General features: G+C 37.3%; 1 protein-coding gene across 2 annotated transcripts in view; it reads right to left on the bottom strand.

Moving 5' to 3' along the window:
• LOC111141564 (thioredoxin related transmembrane protein 4) overlaps positions 1 to 21,566 on the bottom strand; it is a 40,976-nt gene that overhangs the window by 6,677 nt on the left and 12,733 nt on the right. The window contains exons 3-6 of one of the 2 annotated variants that reach the window (XM_022494197.1): positions 14,889 to 14,934; positions 13,143 to 13,271; positions 10,533 to 10,578; positions 1,141 to 1,242 (exon numbers count right to left, since the gene is read on the bottom strand). In XM_022494197.1, coding sequence (XP_022349905.1) covers positions 1,141 to 1,242; positions 10,533 to 10,578; positions 13,143 to 13,271; positions 14,889 to 14,934 — 323 coding nt within the window. The remainder of the gene's footprint in view (positions 1 to 1,140; positions 1,243 to 10,532; positions 10,579 to 13,142; positions 13,272 to 14,888; positions 14,935 to 21,566) is intronic. The other variant, XM_022494198.1, reaches the window with a different exon arrangement.

The following is a 21,566-nucleotide window of genomic DNA, read 5'->3' on the forward strand; positions in this document are numbered from 1 at the left end:
TATAAAAGCTATTGCTAACATTTTAAGCTTATTTTTAAGAAGGACTTACTAAAAAGCTGAAATGCATTATACAATGTAAGGATAGACTTTAAGATAATCTAACTTCAACATCTGTCCTTTTATATAAATTTTTAGTAATCATCAATTATTCCTATCATACAGTATTTAGGGGCTTTGTGATTAATATATAGCACAATGGTTTTTAAGAACTCCTTAATTAGAGTTTAAAACTTGATCAAATTGATCAAGTATGGATAAAAAGAAAGATTAAAAATTATGTAAAAGAGTAAAACATTGCCAAAACACTTACAGTTGCTTATGTAGTTAAATAAACAAATTTATTATTTTAATTCTTAACCAAAACATCTATGGAGAAAATGCACAAATACCTACTAGGTACTAATTTTCATACTTAAAGAAGACGTGGTAATGTGCTTTGCATCTTTTTTTTTTTTTTTAAAGATTTTATTTATTTATTTGACAGACAGAGATCACAAGCAGGCAGAGAGGCAGGCAGAGAGAGAGAGAAGGGGAAGCAGGCTCCCCGCCGCCCAGAAAGCCCGATGTGGGGCTCGATCCCAGGACCCTGGGACCATGACCCGAGCCGAAGGCAGAGGCTTTAACCCACTGAGCCACCCAGGCGCCCCTGTGCTTTGCATCTTATTTTTTTTCCCATAATAAGGACTGTGTTTTTTATGTACCTTACCTCACAAAATCCACCTTAGGATAACCAGACTGTATGTATAAGGAGCAGGTCAGGATTAAAGGTTCAGTTGGGGGATATGAGCAAGAAAAAATCACCCTGTTCTCTCAAGGAACAAATTCACAGATTTGGCCTCATCACCACAGTGTTCCATTCAAGGAAGCAATGTGTGAAATCACAGCTGACTTGGTTGCCTTGGAAACTGACTAGGCAGCACACATCTTCACAATATTTTAGGTTAGCATTAGGAGATAATAATTTAATGAACTTTCCATTATATCTCAAATTACCACTGAAAGTAGTATCAAAAAAAAGTAACTTTAGATTATACACAAAATGATACTTGTTTATGCACCTTTTCTTTCTTGGCTGCTTTCTAGTTTTGCATAAAACCCATGTGGTTTTAAAGAAAGAGAAAAAATAGCATTATCTCTTACCAGACCCAAAAAAAGGCCAAAAATCAAGGTGGCCATGACGAAAAAGACATAAGAACACCAAGCAGGAATTCCAAGGGTCACTGTGAAATAGTTGTGAAGATGCTGTAATCAGAAGGAAAAAATAAAATCTTTATTAATTACCAAACATGTCTGAATCTCCCTCTCTTGCTAGAACTGAGGTCTGCTAACTGTTTCTACATGTATGAGTTCCCACAAAGTTCACCCCATTTGCATTTATGTAATTCTTCAAGGAAAAGTCAAATTTTACAACATTAAAAATTGGAGGGTACTAATCAAGGTCATATCTATGAAGAGTTATATTTCTTTGTTCATGATCTGGTAGAACTATGGCAGAATTGTTTTTCTAGACCCTTCTTTCATCATGACAGATTCTTTTTGGTCATTCTCCCCTAATAATTCCATATACCTCAATTTTTACTCATCATGTGGCATCCATAAAAAAAATTTCTTTTTAAAGATTTTATTTATTTTTTAAATAAATTTTTAAAAAGATTCTAAAGATCTTCTTGTCAATTTTTAAAAAAGATTTTATTTATTTATTTGACAGAGAGAGACACAGTGAGAAAGGGAACACAAGCAGAGGGAGTGGGAGAGGGAGAAACAGACAGATGGTCTGTCGAGCAAGGAGCCAGATGCAGGGCTCCATCCCAGATCATGACCTGAGCCGAAGGCAGCCGCTTAACGATTGAGCCACCCAGGCACCCCACCCTTTGTTAATATTTATGTGGAACTAAATTACTACTTACAGAACATCAATCATTTAAAATGTCTCCATACTGGGGTGCCTGGATGACTCAGTTGGTTAAGCGTCTGACTCTTGATTTTGGCTTAGGTCACAATCTCAGGACTGTGAGATGGAGCCCTATGCCAGGCTCTGTGATGGGCATGCAACCTGCTTATGATTCTCTCTCCTTCTCCCTCTGCCCCCCTCCACCCCCAATCCTTCTCTCTTTAAATAAATAAATAATAATAAAACAAAACAAAATGTCTCCATACTTCCTTTTCCTAATCAGATGATTTCTCTACCCTACCCATCCTCAATAACTTGCCTAAATCACCATAAAGCTGAAAATATCCTAAACAGAAGAAAGTCTTTCTAGTTAATTCATTAGGAATGAATGAGATTCCATCAGTCTTTGAGTACAGCCCACATCCCTTCATGTTTACTATTCCCGTCAAATACTTAAAAAATGAGTGAAGAGATACCATCTTTGCTGAAAATTGTTTACATGCTAACTCATGCAGGTATGAACCTACCAGTCTGGAGTGAAGGCCCACTTGAATTATGGACCTGCAGCAACCATGCTTCATCATGATGGCTTAGTGATCATCTGTGTTAGGCCCTTACAGCTCCAAAACCAGTCATTCACTATAATCCAAGCATTTACTGGGCCCATGATGAAATGGCTCCAAGCTAAGTGCCACCAGCAAGCAGAGATAACAGAACGACTAACCTAGAATTGATGAGGTGGATGAAAATGACTCCTAGTTTCTATTTTAATTTAGTATTTCTCAAAATCCAAATTACTCAAGTGTCTCCCATTGGTTTCTCAGTTTATAAATGTTAATTCAATTAAATAATGTATTTTATTCTGGCTTAATTCCAAATGATAAACCAACAAACAAAAAAGCTTGTTAATGGTCTAGAATAATCTGAGCTCTCTTCTCTCCAATTTCTTATTCAGTGAAAGACATAGATCTAAAGACTCAGCAAATACTTTATATATTTATATATGCCAAGTGTTCAATAAATATTTATTGAATTAAAAAAAGATACTAGCATATCCTTCAATTATTCATAAGAAATGCAAACAACTCGTGATTCGTAAAACTACCATCCATTCATCCATCTTCTGTTGATGGCATTGGTCATTTTATCTTTAGCCGGGCAATTATTTATTAAGAGTAATCTAACATTCTGCAGCCCAGTAAAGAGGCAAAGAGGTCTTTGGGATATCGAAAGGCTGCTTCATTCAGATTCTGTTCAGTGTAAGTTCTAAAACGTAGCATATACTTTAGAAAATTCTATGTATACATAGTTTATGCTTTTCTTGATGACTCAGTGCCACCATCAGGATTAAACTCTGAAATGCGCCAAAGAATTAGAAGATATAGAAAACCAGTCTGGCTTTGTGCTGACCCATAGAGGTGTGTATTCTGGAGCTTGATTTATAAATAATATCCATCCATATGGCTGGAATGAATAATGTCCCGTTCTAAGTCCTGCATAGTGTCTCACACCCTTTCTGCAAAATAAATGATTAAAGTAACCCTTAAGAAATTTTCTAAGTTATTTTCTGGAATTCAGTAAGTTATATGACTTTGAATAATTGCATTCTGGGTCACACACTTCTTAGTGGATTCAAAATATCCTCTTACTGTAGTGAGTTCCGCTTCAATTTTCTCACATCAACTTACTCTTTAAAGATCTATGTGAGCCTCTTAGAGAAACCCTGCCATCTTGTGGTCTTTTAGTTAATTAATACCAAAGCCTCAATTAACCAAGTTGTGTTTTCACAACTGCAGACATAAATCTTTACCTGTTTACTTTGTCAGAGTTCACAGTAGTTTTAGAACACCTTTAAGAGTGTTGGGGTTTGCGGCATTAGGTACATGAAGTCTTGTTGTATATACGTTTTTGAGTAATAACTGATTCAAACTGATCTAACTCAGTTTTAGATTCCCGTGTTTTGTTTAACTGCCAGGCAAAGTGACAGTTTTCACTTGTAGAAAATACTGATCCTTATTCAAAATTATATGTGCTCATTATAGGGAAGTATCTTACTCTGCTTCCTTAAAATGCACAAAAATATCACCTAATGGACCTGACAATTTACACAGTACCATTGTAATAGATAATGGAGTTAGAGGTAGTTTTTGGCTACATACAGATTTGAGTGAGAGACTAAATGAAAACACCATTACAGTAGAATAAATGAGAAGAACATTCTACCTGGTGGTCAGTTGGATTTAAGGAATGGAGCAAGGCCAAAGCGTCCATGGACAGAGGTAGAGCTTTCTCTCTCCAGGGAGCCCAGTATTCCCTCTGGGGATGGAACTACTGAAGGTCAGATTCAATGCTGTCCAGGGGCACTCACTCAGGGACCCCAGTGCTGCATAGTCTCATTCAGAGCTGGGCTGACCCTAAATGACAGAGAACTTTTTGGATTTAGATCCCGCCAGTGTCACAGAATATACTCTGAGGAGTTTTGGGACAAATCCAATATCCCTTTCAAACACAGATCAGAATCCTCAAAATATCCTCCCTGTGTGGGAGCAGCTCAGACAGACTTTCTCTAGTAATAGCCAAGGGTCCAGTTCACCTTCAATGTTTTACCCTTTCAACACTTGTAACAAGACACAACTTTGCAGCCTCCTGTAGGCATTAAGGGAGGTATTCTGTGGGTGTACAGCATCTCACTGTAATAGGGTTCTAGATCATTTTACAAGGAAAAAACCTCAAAACAGTAAGAGGAGAGATGCCACTGTCTAAAATACAATGTTTGGGGGAGCTTTAAAATATATTCTTGTTAAGTGTTGGTGTGGATGTGGAGAAAAAAGAACTCTCGTGAACTGCTGGTGTGAATGCACACTGGTGCAGCCACCTTGGAAAACACTATGGACGTTCCTCAAAAACTTAAAAATGGAATTACCGTGTGATCCAGTAATTTCACTATGGGGTATTTATCCAAAGAATATGAGAACAATAATTGGAAAAGATATATGAATCCTATGTTTATTGCAGCATTATTGACAATAGACAAATTATGGAAGAAACCTAGTGTTCATCAACAGAGGAATGGATAAAGAAGATATGGTATATATGTACAATGGAATATTAGCCATAAAAAAGGAGATCTTGCCATTTGCAACAAGGTGGATGGACCTAGAGTGTATAATGCTAAGTGAAATAAGTTAATCAAAGACAAATATATGATTTCACTCATGTAGAATTTAACAAAACAAACAGAAAAAGAGAGACAAACCAAAGAGCAGACTCTTAACTGTAGAGAATAATGGTTAACAGAGCGGAGTTGGGTGAGGGTATGGATAAAATAAGTCATGGGGATTAAGAGTACACTTTTCATACTGAGCACTGAGTAAAGTATACAATTATTGAGTTACTATATTGTACACTTGAAACTAATATAGCACTGTTTGTTAATTACACTGGAATTGAAATTTTTAAAAAAGTATTCCACTTTGAAAGAAACACTGTTATTCTCCAGTCTAAACACTCATGTCCTTAAATCCTCATGATGAGGTATTTATAAAGTCTTAAATCTTCTCCACCATACGGACTATCCCCGCAAGGATGCATCCTACCTTATGGTCTGCGTCCTTGAATAACAACAGTGGCACTGAGGTGAGGGAAGTTACATACTATATTAGCTCAGTGAACAGCACAAATTCACCAAATCAAATAAAATAATACTGAAATGCGTTCAGGTGCTAAACCTAGTTAGCAAAAATACACATTGTACAACCTGCCATTAATCCTGCTATCAGCCTGGATTTTAAAAAAGTAAATAAATAAAAAGAGAAAGCATTCCTTATTGACTAGTGAGAGGTAAAAAGCAAAATAATGATGACAACGATGATTAATGGATACAACTAACAGGAAACAGTTACCAAGTACTGACTAGGTGCCAGGTTCTATGCTAAGCACTCAAAATGTTCTGGTGACAACAGTTTACAGCAGGGAAAACTCATGAGTTCAGAGATACACACAAAGGGTGGAGAATAATGAGTTGTCTCTCTGGAAGAGAGAAAGATAATACCTCCCTACACCATTGTAGCCAACTGTGAAAAAAGATGAGAAGACAGAAAGGCTGGAAAGTCTCTCCAAACAGGGGCCACAGACAACATGTCAGCCCCAAGATTCCAAACCCTGACAGTGGCACCAGACTCAGTGACAGTGCTCGCCAAGTTCAATCTGTGCACCACTTTCATGGCATTCGCCTCACCTTGTACTATCCTTTAGATCATTAACATTTTTCATTAAGATGAGTAACTTCTTTTAAGCTGAATTTCAAAGAAATTTGATATTGCTACTATAAATATAAAATCAGTGCTGATTCCATATCTAGAAGATGTCTATCCACCTTTGAGAAACTCCTTGAGCTGTCTTCCAGCCACCAGTGATTCTTATGAGGTAGGCAAATGTCAAGACTATATATGAGGATGGGTGTTAGAGCTAAAGTGGCAGTGACTTCTACAAGTTTATATAAAAATTAAAACACATCAGTGAATACTATCACAACTGGATTGGAAAGACAATCTGAATTTTAGTGCTGGATAGAACATATGAGATTATCCACCCTTCCCCCACATTGTGGTACAAATTACCTACTAAGGATCACTTGGATTCCAGGAGACAGCAGGAAGCTCGCAGTATCTGGCTTATAACACAGTACTAGGGACTTCTTCACCTCAAGGGTTTAGTCAAGCAAGAACATATGGGAGGTTGGTGTAGAGTTAAGGAAGCCAAATGCAGAATACAACAAAACCCCTGAGTTCATGGGAACTCAGCTGTGTGGGTGTCTCCTCACCAAGCAATTCTGACATCCTGAGGACAAGCTCTTATTTCCAGAATGCCAGACCCAGCAAGCTAGCTGTACTCCTACAGCAGAAACTCAAGGACTTTAAGGACTAGTTCAGTAGGCTCATCTTATAGATATTACTCTTGTTTTTACTTTATCTTTTTCATTACAGAAACAAAAATTAATACAGACAAAGATAAGAGATTTAGCTATAGCCATAATTTCAGTATCAGAGATAGCTATTGTTGACATCTGATTAATCTCCTTCCAGGTACTTTCCCGTAGACACATGAAAACACCACACGAACATAGCATTACAATCACTGCTTTGTTACCTTTTCCCCCACTTAATAGCATGCAATTTTCCCTATAGAAATATTATGCCTAACCAGCCACCCAACCAGGGGAGGCTGTTGCTGAAGAAACACTGACTTCTGTCTGTTTATGTATCCACAACATCACAGTAGGATAAGAGAGATTGTGGATGGGCATCAGTAACCTCGCCTCACTGGCATTAGCTACTCTGTGTCTTTCCCTCTTTCTTGTTTGGCTCTTTGGACCTTCTCTCTTGGAGACCTTACACTCATTTGGTTCTAGCCATGTTCTTTCCCTCTCTCTCTTTCTCACCACATGCTATGTTTCTTTTGTTCACTGTTAATATGGTTGCACTGGAGTTTTATATTGTTTAGACATGAGTTACAAACAGATTATCTTCCCCACAATGATACATTCAACATTGATGGAAGGATCCTGGGCAAGGGAGAAGGGCTGGCTAAATACGCTGAGTGAGCTGGGTAGTCAGCTAAGAGGACTTTCTCGGTAAGTGGTTCTTTAGATGCAACGAGGCAAGACTGCGCCTCGAAGTTGAAGTGGAAACCTGACACAATTGAGGATTGGTTCTCACCAGGCTGGAAATCATGTTCCCTGTGAGTAAGAGGACAAGCTCTAGATTATAGAAACAGGTTGTGAGAGCCCTTCCCAGAGATTTCATGGAAGCTTGGAAACTTGTTTCTAAGAAAAGAAGAAACTACAAAGTTGTCCAGAGGCTTGGAGAAGCTAGATGCTGATACAGAGGGTGATACCAGATTTCTCTCACAGTTTTTTAAGGTAATGAATACACACATGGAGAGATCAAAATAATCTACTAAGCTACCATTTATGTTCCTTTAGTCCTATTACTCCCTGCTACACACACACACACACACAACACACACACACACACACACACACACACACACACACACACACAACCTACAGTTAGGGCAAATACATTAGTAAGGCCAATAAATATAAATGGATTAAATTTATCATTTAAAAGAAATACTTCTTGCTATATGTATTTTACAAGACTCATTTATAACATAACAAGAATGAAAAGGTTGAAAGTGGGAAAACATTCCAGGCAAAAACTGACCAAAAGGAAAAAATATGGTATTAATACTAGATAAAAGTTACTCAATAGAATGTAAAACCTAATTGTTTGTGTATCACATTTAACAATTTATCCTATAAAACTATTTTCTTTTGGGGGCGCCTGGGTGGCTCAGTTGGTTAAGCCTCTGCCTTCAGCTCAGGTCATGATCTCAGGGTCCTGGGATCGAGTCCCACATTAGGCTCTCTGCTCAGCAAGGAGCCTGCTTCCCCTTCTCTCTCTGCCTGCCTCTCTGCCTACTTGTGATCTCTCTGTGTCAAATAAATAAATAAAATCTTAAAAAAAAAAAAAAACTATCTTCTTTTGTTCCCTGTTTAGATATCTGGAAAGACATTCTAAGTATACATATGTATATAAACATCATATATACTCTACTTTTCAATCACTAAAAAGAACATCTTTATTGGGGTATCTGGATGGCTCAGTTGGCTAAGCATCTGCCCTTGGCTCAGGTCATGATCCCAAGGACCTGGGATCAAGGCCTGAGTCTTGTCCCTGTCCAGTGGGGAGTCTGCTTCTCTCTTCCCACTGTCTCTCCCCACTAACCCATTCATGTTCTCTCTCTCTCACTTGCTCACTCTCTCTCAAATAAATATATAAAATCTTAAAAAAAACAAAAGGAAGAACATCTTCATTGGTTATTCAGAGATGGTTCATATTCTATTCTCCAAATTGCCTTTTCTTTGCAGTCTGATGCACACACACAGAATCTGCATGCTGCCCACGGCTGGAGCACTGTGCGTATAAAGATAAAACACCCACTCCTGGCCTTGACGCGACAGTACCGCACATTGTAATTATTTGCATGATAAAATGAAAAACTGTAACTCCTTATCAAACTCTTGTTTATCAAGGCACAAAATGCCAAGTTATATGAGGTCAAAGCAATTATTTCTCTCCCCGGATACTATATTTGAAAATATACCTCTTTAACAATGCATGAAAGTTATGACCAACTTCCATCTAAGCTCTTCTTAAACCACTATACAAATTCATCTCTTGACATATACTTATTATAGGTTCCATTCTAAGAACTTACTCTTAGGATTCCTGACATCCACCTATAATGGTCATCCTGTTGAATTAGACATTATAAGGCTATAAGGTTCTCAGATGGCTATCAGAATAAATGACTCTGTCAACCTTTAGTGTCAACATACTGCAAAAGGCAAAATCCTTAATCTCAATTCCCAATTGGCATAATTCATAATTCTCAAACCCTGAATAAACTTCTCATCAGTGTTAAGAAAACAGTAGAAGGAAATCATATGAAACTCATACTTTCTGGAGAGAGGGGAAATCCCAGTTATTGTTTAATATCATACACAAATGCCAAAAAAAACCAGTTAACAAACTTTAAGAAATACTGAATCCAAGTGACAAACCTAGCTTCTGTTAAAAAATACTGGAGTTAGTATTCCACCTTACAAGGCAGAAAATAAAATATAACTGAAAAACTGGGACCCAAAAGACCATTCTTAAATTTCCCTAAACATATAACAATGTGCATGAGAAACAGAAGAGTCTTCATGAACTCCTTGAATATTAAGTTCCAAACAGGACATCATGACTTAGAATCATAGCCTTGAAAAGACAAATAGAAGGACTCACTTCTAAAGACTTTTTGAAATGCTTTAAGGATATATATTTAATTCCACAGCAACTTTGTTAAATTTGGCAGAATTTACCCCACCCTACACATAAAGGGAAGTAAAAGATTATGTAACACATTCAAGATTATATAATTGTTCAACATTTTTAACCTAAATAACAGTTCTAACTCACTGAAATGACTCAGTGAGATGATAAAATTGCTTATAGCAGGGGCATTTAAACTTCTTCTTAAAGGGCCAGAAAGTAAATATCTTAGGCTTGTGGGCCACGTGGTCTCAGTCAGAGCTACTCAACGCTACCACTGTAGCATGAAGGCAGTTCTAGATCATAGATAATGAATGAACATGGCTGTGTTCCAATAAAACTTTACTTATAAAAACAGGTAGCCAGCCCCCAAGCTATAGTTTGCAGATCCCTGATGCACAGAATCACTTTCAGGCTTAGATAATCTTTGACCTATAGGGAGATTCTAACAATGGGAAAATAAGATGAAGTTAAACCACACAAGCCCTTTCAGCTTTAATAAAGGGACTCACCACTGATCTAAGAAAATATGACTGATACAGTAGTTATGGGTCTTTGTTCCAGTTTATGCCCTTCTACACAGGGACGCAATTCTACTGGAGACCCCACATGAGAGCAGTTGTGTGGCTTAAGAAGAAAAGTGACATTATACAAGTATTTGTAAATTTTTACTTTCCTATTGTTTAGAAGCTACATTTTTACTCTTTAAAAACCTGTCTGCGAAGATAGTCACAAAAAATATATTTAAGATTACTCACCCATATCTTGCCAGAGATACTAAAAAGACCAGCCATTCCAGACATCCTAAAAGAAAAATGAATAAATGAAGAGAAGGAGAACCACTGGTGATGTATACTATGAAAAAACAAGGGGCGCCCGGGTGGCTCAGTTGGTTAAGTGCCGGACTCTTGATCTCACCTCAGGTCTCGATCTCACAGCTATGAGCTCAAGCTCTGTGTTGGGCTCCATGCTGGGAGTGAAAACTATTTTAAAAACAAACAAATAAACAAAAAACAAAACAAAACAAAACAAAACAAAACAACACAACCCCCCCCCCCAAACCAAAAAACCTCAGGTCACAGGGATCTGCCCCTTCACTTTTTGTAATGTTTTCCTCTCTCCTGGATTCACTGTCATTCACATAAAGGGTCTTCTCCAACCTCTCCTCCTAAGAGCCATAGTCTTCATTTCAATTCCTCTGTTATAAATATAACAGAGCCATAGTCTTCATTTCAATTCCTCTGTTATAAATATTCAACCCCCTGGCCCTTTCTCCCTCCATTGTGCATACCTGACAAAAAAACCCAACCTTGGGTAGCTGCATGTCTCTGGGGAAAACCACATGACCAGCTGATTGCTCTCCCTTCCCAGTCACAAACCTCAGGGAGCACTCAATACTGTATTGTTTTAGGCTCTACCTGAGATGATAGCTCATATCTTTTCCCTCCCTTCAGACCTTCCACACCCTCCCCCCGCTTTCCATGCCTGCTCAGCTAACAAATACTCCTTGTACATCACTGCAAAATCAGAAGCCACCATGTGATCTCTCTTATCTTCCCACTACCAAATCTGAGCCTGGTGTACACCTGATCTGCCTCCTCCTGTTACGACAGAGAAAGGAGATCTGCCCTAACCACAGCCTAGTTCCTCCACTTGTGCCATGGATCCCATCCCTTTGGTCTTGTTAATGACTTGGCTCTTTCTGCCATCCCTATTCCTGTGTTAGCAATTTCTCCCTTTCTGTGGGATCATTTTCTTCTGCACGAAAACATGTTCTACCCTCTCTTTCTTTTAAAAAGTGCATTCTTGGACCTCACATGGCTCTCCAGCTTCACAAACTTCTCCAAAGAGTAGTCTGTGCTTACTGTTTCTTCTTCCTCAATGTACCTTTAACAGGTACAGTGCAACAGCCTTCCGATTGTCTCACCTCATCCATTGGTGCCTTCTCCAACCTCTCCTCCTAAGAGCCATCTTCTAATTGTATGCACTGATATATCCAAGTTCCAAATCAAGGCTGCAGACCTGTATGATCCTGCTCCTGCCTGCCTCTTGTTCTTAGTGTATTCCACTCCCCCTCCCTTTCTCTGTGCTCAATGTTACCCATCTTTCTGCTCTTCAGTACCATGAGCTCTTTCCCAATGGGGGCCTATAGCCGTGCTATCCCCATTGTTGGAAATACTCCTCCCCACCCTCTTTACCCAGCTAGGTCATTCTCTCCTTCAGTTCTCTCTGCTGTTCCAACTCTCATCTGATAGAGGCCCATGCCTTCTGCCTTACTAAAGATTTGTCTGTTTTTAACAGTAGTTACCCAGATTAAGATTCTTTATATCCCTAGTTTTTTTTTTCTTCCTGAATCTGTCTTAATTTAAGTTACCTAACTCTGTCTTGCTTATTGTTGAATATCTAGCACCCAGAGCAGCATTTGGTATAAAACCAGTGCTCAAATATTTGTAAAATGAAACATCGGAGGTGAGGTGCTTTATTTTTTTAAAGATTTTATCTATTTATCTGAAAGGTAAAAAGAGCACAAGTAGGGTGAGGGGCAGAGGGAGAAGCAGACTCCCAACCCAGCAGGGAGCCTGATATGGATTTTGATCCCAGGACCCCAGGATCATGACCTAAGCCAAGGCAGATGCTTAACCAACTGAGCCACCCAGGCACCCTAGTGAGCTGCTTTTAGAGTAAGCTCTAGATTTTCTGGCTATTACACAAATGCTACTGGATGATTTATTCCTTAAATATTGCATACGTTGATTCTATTTCATCAGGGATTTTCCCTATTCTTACATATACTAATATAAACAACTACAATTATGACAATTCATTCTAAATTAAAACCAACTGTTAAAAAAGTTTGTATGGTTTGGCCTTATCTACTTCACCAATAATTACACAGTTTGACATCACGGACAAAAGTTACCTCCATCTGTGTTCCACTAGGCAGCTAAAGACACCATAGGTTTTATTTTCCTCATAAATACAATAGCAATTCCTTCATAAACTATAATTCAAGAAAGAGTTAACTCTTCTATCTTATCAATAATTTAATCAGAAGAAAGAATGGCAAATGTTATGCAATATCATATTTTATAAAGAGAAAATAGTTAATATGGCTTAGTATAAAAGTTGGAGGAAAGGCTTTTGTAACCTACCTGAATCTGGATACTTAATTCCCAGTGTGCTAACAACTAGCTGAAACATGTGGGTCATAAAACCAGAAACACAACATTGGCCAAACATGGTCATGTATAGTCTGGGTAATCAGAACTGAATATGAAGAAAAATATAGACTTGCAAGGCCTATGGGCTGTTTAAGTTAATATCTCCCATTTTATAAATAATACTTTGTCATAAGAAAGATAAGTTACGTCAGAGAAGCTGGGGATTTCCAGCCAGTCAGAGGCTCCACTGATTGCCATTTCTTCTCTAAGATATAATTTTGCAGGTCTTCATAGACTCCTGGGCCACGGTAACGGCGGAATATCCCATCCTTCGCACTATAAATTAGAAAAACAAACAGAGAATAAATCCATTAAAATAACAAGTGTTACAGATAATAAAAATTAAAACAAATACTAGTTTTACATGTGAACTTCACTTTGAATTTTCACTTGGCTCAATTGAAGAAAAAAATTATAGTTAGGCATAAATACTAATCTATTACAGATTAGAAATTCCCAAACGGCAGGCATTACACATTTTATTTTTATCATTGCACAATTTAGGACCATAAGCAAAATTCTTGGCAGTGTCTAATCTACCAAGTTACTTTTTATTATTTTTGCTATCACTTATTTCAATTTTTCTCTTACAATGGCAAAAGAGCAATTGTTATCAAGCTTTAAAAACTTGTATCCAGCTTTCCAAATTTATGTTATTCAAGCTCCCCACCGCCCCGCCTCAATTAACAAAACACCTTGTATTCTCACAGGTCCCCCAGTTTTTCTCTGACTTTTTCACCACAGTCCAGCTTCCTGAGGGAAGGTCTGCACTGGCCATTTTCTCCCCATGTATTACTCATTCAGCATTCTTGTGATCGGTGGTTCTGCTTCCACAACTCCATAGAAACTGCTAGTACTGGGGGTCTCCAATGGCTCTTCAATGCCATATCCCTAAAGCACTTTTCTGTCATTTTTCTTTGTCTGTCATCGGCACTGTCCACTACTAAACATCTCTTCGTTTCTCCTTTCCATTGGCTTTTATGACATGAACTCCCTTGGCTTCTTATTACTCCTACCACCCCTGCTCAGTTCCTCACTACCCTGTCTTCCTTTGCAGATGTCCTAATGTTGGTCAACCCCAGGTTCTATCCTTGACCTATTTCTAGTCCTATTGTGCATGTTTTCCCTAGATACATTGCAGTGTTTGTCTACCTCAATGCTGAGGAATCCCCAATACATCTCTCCAGTCGAGATCTTTCTTCTGTACTTGAGATCCTGAAATCAAACTATTACTTAAAGTTCTCCATTTGGAATTAACAGGCACTTCACACTGTCTTCTCCATCCTGGCCTCTATCTTCCAAACTTCATCTTATTCTAATGGCTCCTCAATAGCTTTTATGAGTTCTACATGGCCCATTGGTGGTCATCATAGGCTCTTCCTTCCTTATCGCTAAGTAGTCACCATGTCCCAGGGATCCCACCTCCTAAGTATCTTCCCTTTTCTCTTCCCCCATCACTACCTGAGCCTCACTAGCCTTATCACCCAAGATGATCCAACTGCATCCTATGGGTCAAAACCAGTTACAGTCCTCAGAAGGTATCTCATTTTCTCCCAGCTTTCTCCATGATAACTACTGTATCTGGAAAGGGCTTCTCCACTCTGTCTGCTTAACCCAATTCCTACCTTTCGTATTATCAGAGAAATCTTTTTTGATACCCCTCACCCCCTCCTACTCACTGTCTGACATTAGGTATATTTCCCCTGCTGTACTCCGGGCACACCTCTCCTCTACCAGCTATCATTCACTACACACCAGTGCACACCTCACACTCTCTTCAAATGTTCAACTGAATAAGCAATGGTTATGGAAAACAACTTAGAATTCCTGATACTGTTTTCGAATTTCTTCTAATGTTCTTAAGTTTCTAATCAGAAAATTATTTAAACTTACTGAAAAAATGCTGGGAGAGTAGTGACAAAGAAGCGGCCACTCAAACCTACAAGAGGCATAAATAAAAAAAGTTTAAGTCAAATTCAGACTACCCCAAGCACCTGATTTACACTGTAAGAACAAGCAGCCTTGAGCTTATTTTCATGGCCACATTATTAAAATTGTTCCATTTATTTAATCATATTTACCTCTTTTCTTTTTACTTAAAGAAATTGTATTTTTATGCATTTTTATTTACTTACCACTTTCTGGTTACTGACATATAATTTGCTTATTTTTTATGTATTGCACTAAAGTTTTCTGGCTTGTGCATTGCTTAGAATAGTATGGCGGCTGAAAGGACAGGTTGTAGAGTCATGCAATCTGGATTAAATACTAAATTCTCCAGTTACTAGCTTTGTGACCGTAAATACATTACTTAACCTTTCTGTAAAATGGGTATATGAAAGCCTGCCTGAATCATTCTGAAGTGAGATTAGATCAGTTATAAGTTTAAAAAGAATGAAGAATATGATATAATAAGATCATGTATAATCTTTTCACGCTTATAAAATTTGTAATTTCTGTCAAGGAAGTCTATGTATATTAAACAGATTTTTTTTCAATTTGTCACAGCAAACCTTTACTGAACATTAACCACATATCAAGGGCTATGCTAGGTACATGTGAAGATAAGGATAAATAAAACACTTAGTCATTCATCAAATATTTACTAAGCAACTTCTTTGTTCCAGGGACTGTGACAATGGCTCAAGACATACAAAGCAAAAATGAAAACGTGCAATCTTTATTTTTACAGAAGTTATAGTCTAGTGGCAGAGGGGGAAAATTTAATCAAATGATCATGACCAGAAACAGAGACGGATGCTATCAGGGAAAGGGGCAACAAAAACCTGCATGACACCAGGAATAAAGAACAGATCTCCGCCCTTTACTATTAACTAAATAATATTTATGTGGGCACCAAGAGTGAGTCAGTCTAGTTCTGGCAAAAAGAAGGAAAGCTAAAGGATCCTCCTGGCCCGCATGAAAACATGCAGAGATAACATTTTCACATTTCTCATCATTTCTGCCTTTCCCACTTAAGAACAATCTAGACAAAATCAATCCCTAGTTAAATAAAGTGGCTCAAATTTTACATCTCTGTGATGACTTGCTGTTTGCAATACTGAAGGTGTATTTAATAACAAGGGATGTTTGCTTACACTCATTTTATAAAGTAAATCTATACTCAGCAAAATAATTTATTGATTGATGATGACGAGTCTTCCCAAAGATGCATTCTCTATTTTTTCTCATATCCAAGCAATTAACTTTAAAACACCTGTATGGCACCTAAAAGCAAACACAGTATTCTGAAGGCAGTAATAGTCAATGCTACAAAAAGAAACATAAACTTCACACATTTATGATTGTACATCTTTTTAAAGGTTGTACTGGCAGGAACAGAAACAAAAGTGACCCGAGAAGTCAGCTGAGGATTGGAATAAGCATCTCTGTCTACAGGTCATTCTCACCTCTAACAGGCTTGGAATTCCGCTCTACCAAGGAACAAAGGCATCTTTTGGTATAGTTCCAAATCTAAATTGCCAAGAAAAGGAGTACTGGTAATCTTAAAGGCTTGAAAATTATTATATGTTTTGCTAATTACAAACAGTTTCATATCCCACTTTTTTCCTAGCTATGGATTTTTATGACTGCCCTAAATCTCAAATAAGGACACTCACAGTGTTAGGGAATTATGCTTTATTTACACTGGACTTCTAAAATGGAACGCACAGGGGCCCCTGGGTGGTGAAGTCAGTTAAGCATCTGACGCTTGGTTTTGGTTCAGGTTGTGATCTCAGGGTTGTGAGACGGAGCCCCACATCAGGCTATGCACTCAGTGTGGAGTCTGCTGGAGTTTCTCCCTCTCCTTCTGCCCCTCTCCCTGCTCGAGCTCTATAAATAAATAAATAAAGTCTTTAAAAAATTAAAAATCCTTCATATGTTCTTGATCAGTAAATTTAAACTATCAGTTTTCTCATTAATGGGCATCATACTTTCTATCTCACTATTTTTTAGTATTAAGTGATTTTATATTTATAAAGCACATAGGACACAGTATTTGACATAGAATAAGTACTAAATACACCCTAGTGAATATGTTCTTTAAGGCTCTGGCTCAAAGTTGGAATAAAGTAGGATGCAATAAAGTAATTTAGTGTCAAGTGCTTTGGAAATCATACATTATTTTGGAGAACATACTTTTACAAATAAATGTGCCCATGAAAAGATAAATACAGAGGAAATAAGAAAGAAAACACAGTGATATATATATATATATATATATATATATATATAGTCTCTGAGAGTCTACTTTTCTGGTTCAGACTAAAAGGACACTCATTGCCAAAACTATTAGAATAAAGGGTGTGAGAACTTTATGGCTCTTGATATGAATTCCTGTGCTTTTTTCCATGACTATTGTACCAATTTATAAGACCATCAATTAAGGTTCATTTAAAATAAAGATTATTAATAAATTATAATTCTCAAAACTTATTTATGTTTATTTCTTCTAATGAAAACCCATGCAGAATACTAATAATAAGATCGCAGCATCTAATGCAGATATGAGTTCAATTTGAATGATACTGGAATAATACACTGTCACTAAGGATGTCTTCAGGATAATCAACAACAAAACCAAGAATAACCAAAGTAGCCCTTAGACTATGACACACTACTAAGTCCTTTGAAGATCTGACACCCTAGGAAATTCACCTCAAATAAATGTCATTTCTGAGAGGCTAACAAATGTTAGAAAGCTTTGGGTTTCATGTCACTGCTCCAAAAATGTGCTCTAACCTTTAATACTGATGCTGCTATCAAGGGAGCCTCTCATTACCTGAAAAGTTAAAACATTACCAACTTGGAACAAAGAAGCACCATCTGAGGTTGTGGGCTTTAAGGTCAAGGTCTAAAAAAAGGCAAGCATGGATCTCCGCAAAGGATTACAACAGAGGGCAGCAGCTCATGTCAAGGTTGGCATAATGATTCACTGCAAGAAACCTCACTAAGTGTAGAAGAAACAAGTACATACTTAAATTTTAACTAAAAGAGATGAAGTTTGACCACAAGGTCTCCCAACATTTCTGCATATCTTTTTTACTTTAAGGGAAACTTCTACTTTAAAATGAGGACTGCAACATAAAAAGGGCATTAATCCAAAATGCAGGGCAAAATTTATTTAATTTAAATTTAAATTTAATTTAATTTAATCAAGCTTATCTTAAACATGTAAAGCAAAAGAAAGAAAAGAATGAAAAGATAAGAGAAAGAAAAATGTACCAGGGAACTATATTTTGATATGCAAAAACACAAGGAAATGATTTAAGTTCAATACTTAAAAAATGGGGATAGCTGCTAGCTTTTGTTTTACCGTTATTAGCTGTGTTACTTTGAGCATGTTACTGAACCCCTCTGAGCCTCAGTTTTCTGAGTAATATAAACAGTTCTTCCTAGCGTTGTTATGAAACTAAAATGTATGTAAGTCCCTAACACAACTACAGGCTGAAGTAAATGCTTAATTAATTATTAGTTATTATCACCTAAAGAGTAGCAGAAGGAAAGCAATGAAAAAAAGTAGAACTAGCCTTACCTTTTGAGACTGAAATAAAGTTGTCAGTATTATACAAAAGGCTAATTTTTACAATTATAAAATTAAAATATGAACACTAACTGAACCACAGTAAACGAAGTTGGATTTTGCAACTAATTAGTGGTTTAAACACAATGCTTATTCCTGGCTATGGTAGGAATCTGGTTTACCTCTGGTCCAGTGAACTAGCCATCACCCATGTGTGCTCTATGAGCAGCTGCTGTTTTCCTGTCCTTGACAGCTAAGCTCATCTGCATGGAACAGAAGGTTCAAATACATGCTCATTACATTTAATTTCTCAAAAAACACACAACTGATATATCACCTGGGCGATGCAATAAGTAGGCCACACCATGTCATCTAACCTAAGGACTTTTCTTTCCTTGACATCTACATCTCAGCTGTAAAATACAAAGTGTAATCCCTAATCTTTATAATTCTGAAAATTTATTTTTTGTTCAAAATACCTAAAAAAAATCTCTTGTGAGATACACCAATGGAAGAGTTACAAGCATAACTAAAGACTACGCAGAAACACTTCAAAAACTCTTGCTTTCACTTCTTTTTAAAGTTTACTTGCAGGGAAAAGACATGAAATTATGCCTTACTAGCACTCACGGTAAGGCACTCCTAATGAAAGAATATACTAATGGAGATCCGTAACTAAATAGAAATCTGTATATAGAAATACCCAGGAAAGTGCTCGATTTGAGGAAAGTAGTATCATTTCAGTTATTCCCCACTGCTCATTCAGGATGCTAGATTTTGTAAAAGTGAAGTAAATACCCAAAGAGCTTTCAAGAATAGGGACGAGCTGCCCCAAAGACTTGCCAGTGAGTTAATACATGTAAGACACCCTCTCTTCATTTGGCTTCCAGGACCCAGAACCCCTCCACCTCCTTCCTACCTCACCAGCTTCTCTTCTTCTTCTGCTGTAACTACATCTCTCCTTCAAAATGTTGGAGTGCCCTGGTTTTCAATCCTCAAAACAATCCTCAATTCCTTCCTCCCCTCCTTTCGAATACCATCTACAAGGATGATCTTCAAATGTACATCACTAGCTCTGGGGTTAAGTAACATGCCCAAAGTAACACAGCTAATAACGGTAGTACAAAAGCTAGCAGCTATCCCCACTCTTTAAGTATTAAACTTAAATCATTTCTATTGTGTTTTTGGATATCAAAATATAGTTCCCTGGTACATTTTTCTTTCTCTTATCTTTCATTTCTTTTCTTTTCGGGACTTTGTTTCTTCACTATTCCTAAAAAATACTGGACCAAAGACTTTTTTCCTCCTTCTTTGATAAAAGTTTCAAATATATATAGTTTACATTTGCATAAATAGCATGAGTCAATGATAAATTTGTTTTTAAAATATTTCATTATAATAAATTCCTCTCTACATTATCAAAAAAAGCACTCAATCCATTAACAATGGAAAAAAATAGTCGTAAATCTACATTTTAGATGGAAAGACTGTATTCAGTTAGCCTTTAGATCTATGAATCCATCACAAAGCTAATTGTTTAATTCTTTTCATTCAAATCATGCTGTGAGTTCTCTGCAGGTATACCAAATGACTGAAATGTGAATAGGCCAGCTGCATTTCTAAGAAACTCATCATAAAATGTGCTTGGTGCTTACTAATTAGCAAGGCTTACACCTGATTTTGTTGGACTCAACTACTAAAAGACAAAAACAACTTTACAGCAAAAATATAATTGCAATGACTTGACATCCAAATAGAATAACTCATTCTAACAGCTCAAACCACAAACTAACAAGTATAATTGTCTATCTCTGAACAGCAGATGGGCAGAAGTGGCTTTGATTCAAATGATTAGAAAGGCAGAGGCTTGAGGACTAATGGCTTTAACAGAAATCTCTCTCCAAGGGTTTGTCAACACATCCAATTTAACAGACACCATCCATTTTACTGTCCAAGTAATTGGCAATGCATTACTTTGTGTGTTTTTGCACTCACGGTTATTACAGAAAAGTAATTGCTACACCTCCATACCTTCTTTTTCCCTTGTGTAGGGATACACGAGATAGAAATTGAATGTAGACAGGAAAAAAATAACTAATAAAGTTTCAAAAAATCCAAGTTGAAATTTGAATCATAAAAGCCCACTTTTCTTCTCATTTTGTATGTAATACACGGTAATTTTTCAAAGATTTTATTTGTTTGTCAGAGAGAGAAAGAGAGCATGCACAAGCAGGGAGAGCAGCAAGCAGACGGAGAAGCGGGCTCCCCACTGAGCAAAGAGTCTGATACAGCACTCGATCCCAGGACCCTGGGATCATGACCTGAGCGGAAGGCAGACACTTAACTGACCACCCAGGCGTCCCTACACAGTTATTTTTAAATTACAAATACAAATTGCATCTTTTCTGAATTTAAAAATTTCCTTTATTTCCCTCTTCCTTTCGAAAAATTGTATCGTTAAGAGCTAATAAATGGAGATGGAACAACAGAATTCAAAATTCACCATTCCGGAATCCATTATGAAATATTTGATTCAGATAAGATGATCATGGATTTAAATCTCCAAAGTATCACCCCAAAGGTTATTCCCTAATCACAAATAGGGTATTTCCTTTATAATAGAGAAGTTTATCCTCATCATCTTAACCAAGTGCTCAAACTCAACAGCATTAATGGTGATAATGTGTGTTCTGAGAGAATACAATTTAAGCCACAGGATCACCTATAAAGTACTCTTGCCATTAATATTTAACCCGAATCATGCTTTTGACCAAAATTCAAGCTTGAACAAAATAGAAGAATAAATTAAATGTTACCATAAAGAAACACCTAGGCAAATCCCTGGTCTGTTCTCTTCAGAGTGTCAATGTCATAATGCCATGAAAAAAAGGAGGGGGGCTATCTTCTAGATTGAGGGAAACTGAAAAGATGTAACTGGGGCACCTGGGTGGCTCAGTCCTTAAGTGTCTATTTTCAGCTCAGGTCATGATCTCAGGGTCCTGGGATCAAGCCCTGTGTTGGGCTCCCCGCTCAGTGAGGAGCCTGCT

Source organism: Enhydra lutris, unplaced genomic scaffold, assembly GCF_002288905.1.
Source record: "Enhydra lutris kenyoni isolate GAN:26980312 unplaced genomic scaffold, ASM228890v2 scaffoldscaffold6, whole genome shotgun sequence".
NCBI lineage: Eukaryota > Metazoa > Chordata > Mammalia > Carnivora > Mustelidae > Enhydra > Enhydra lutris.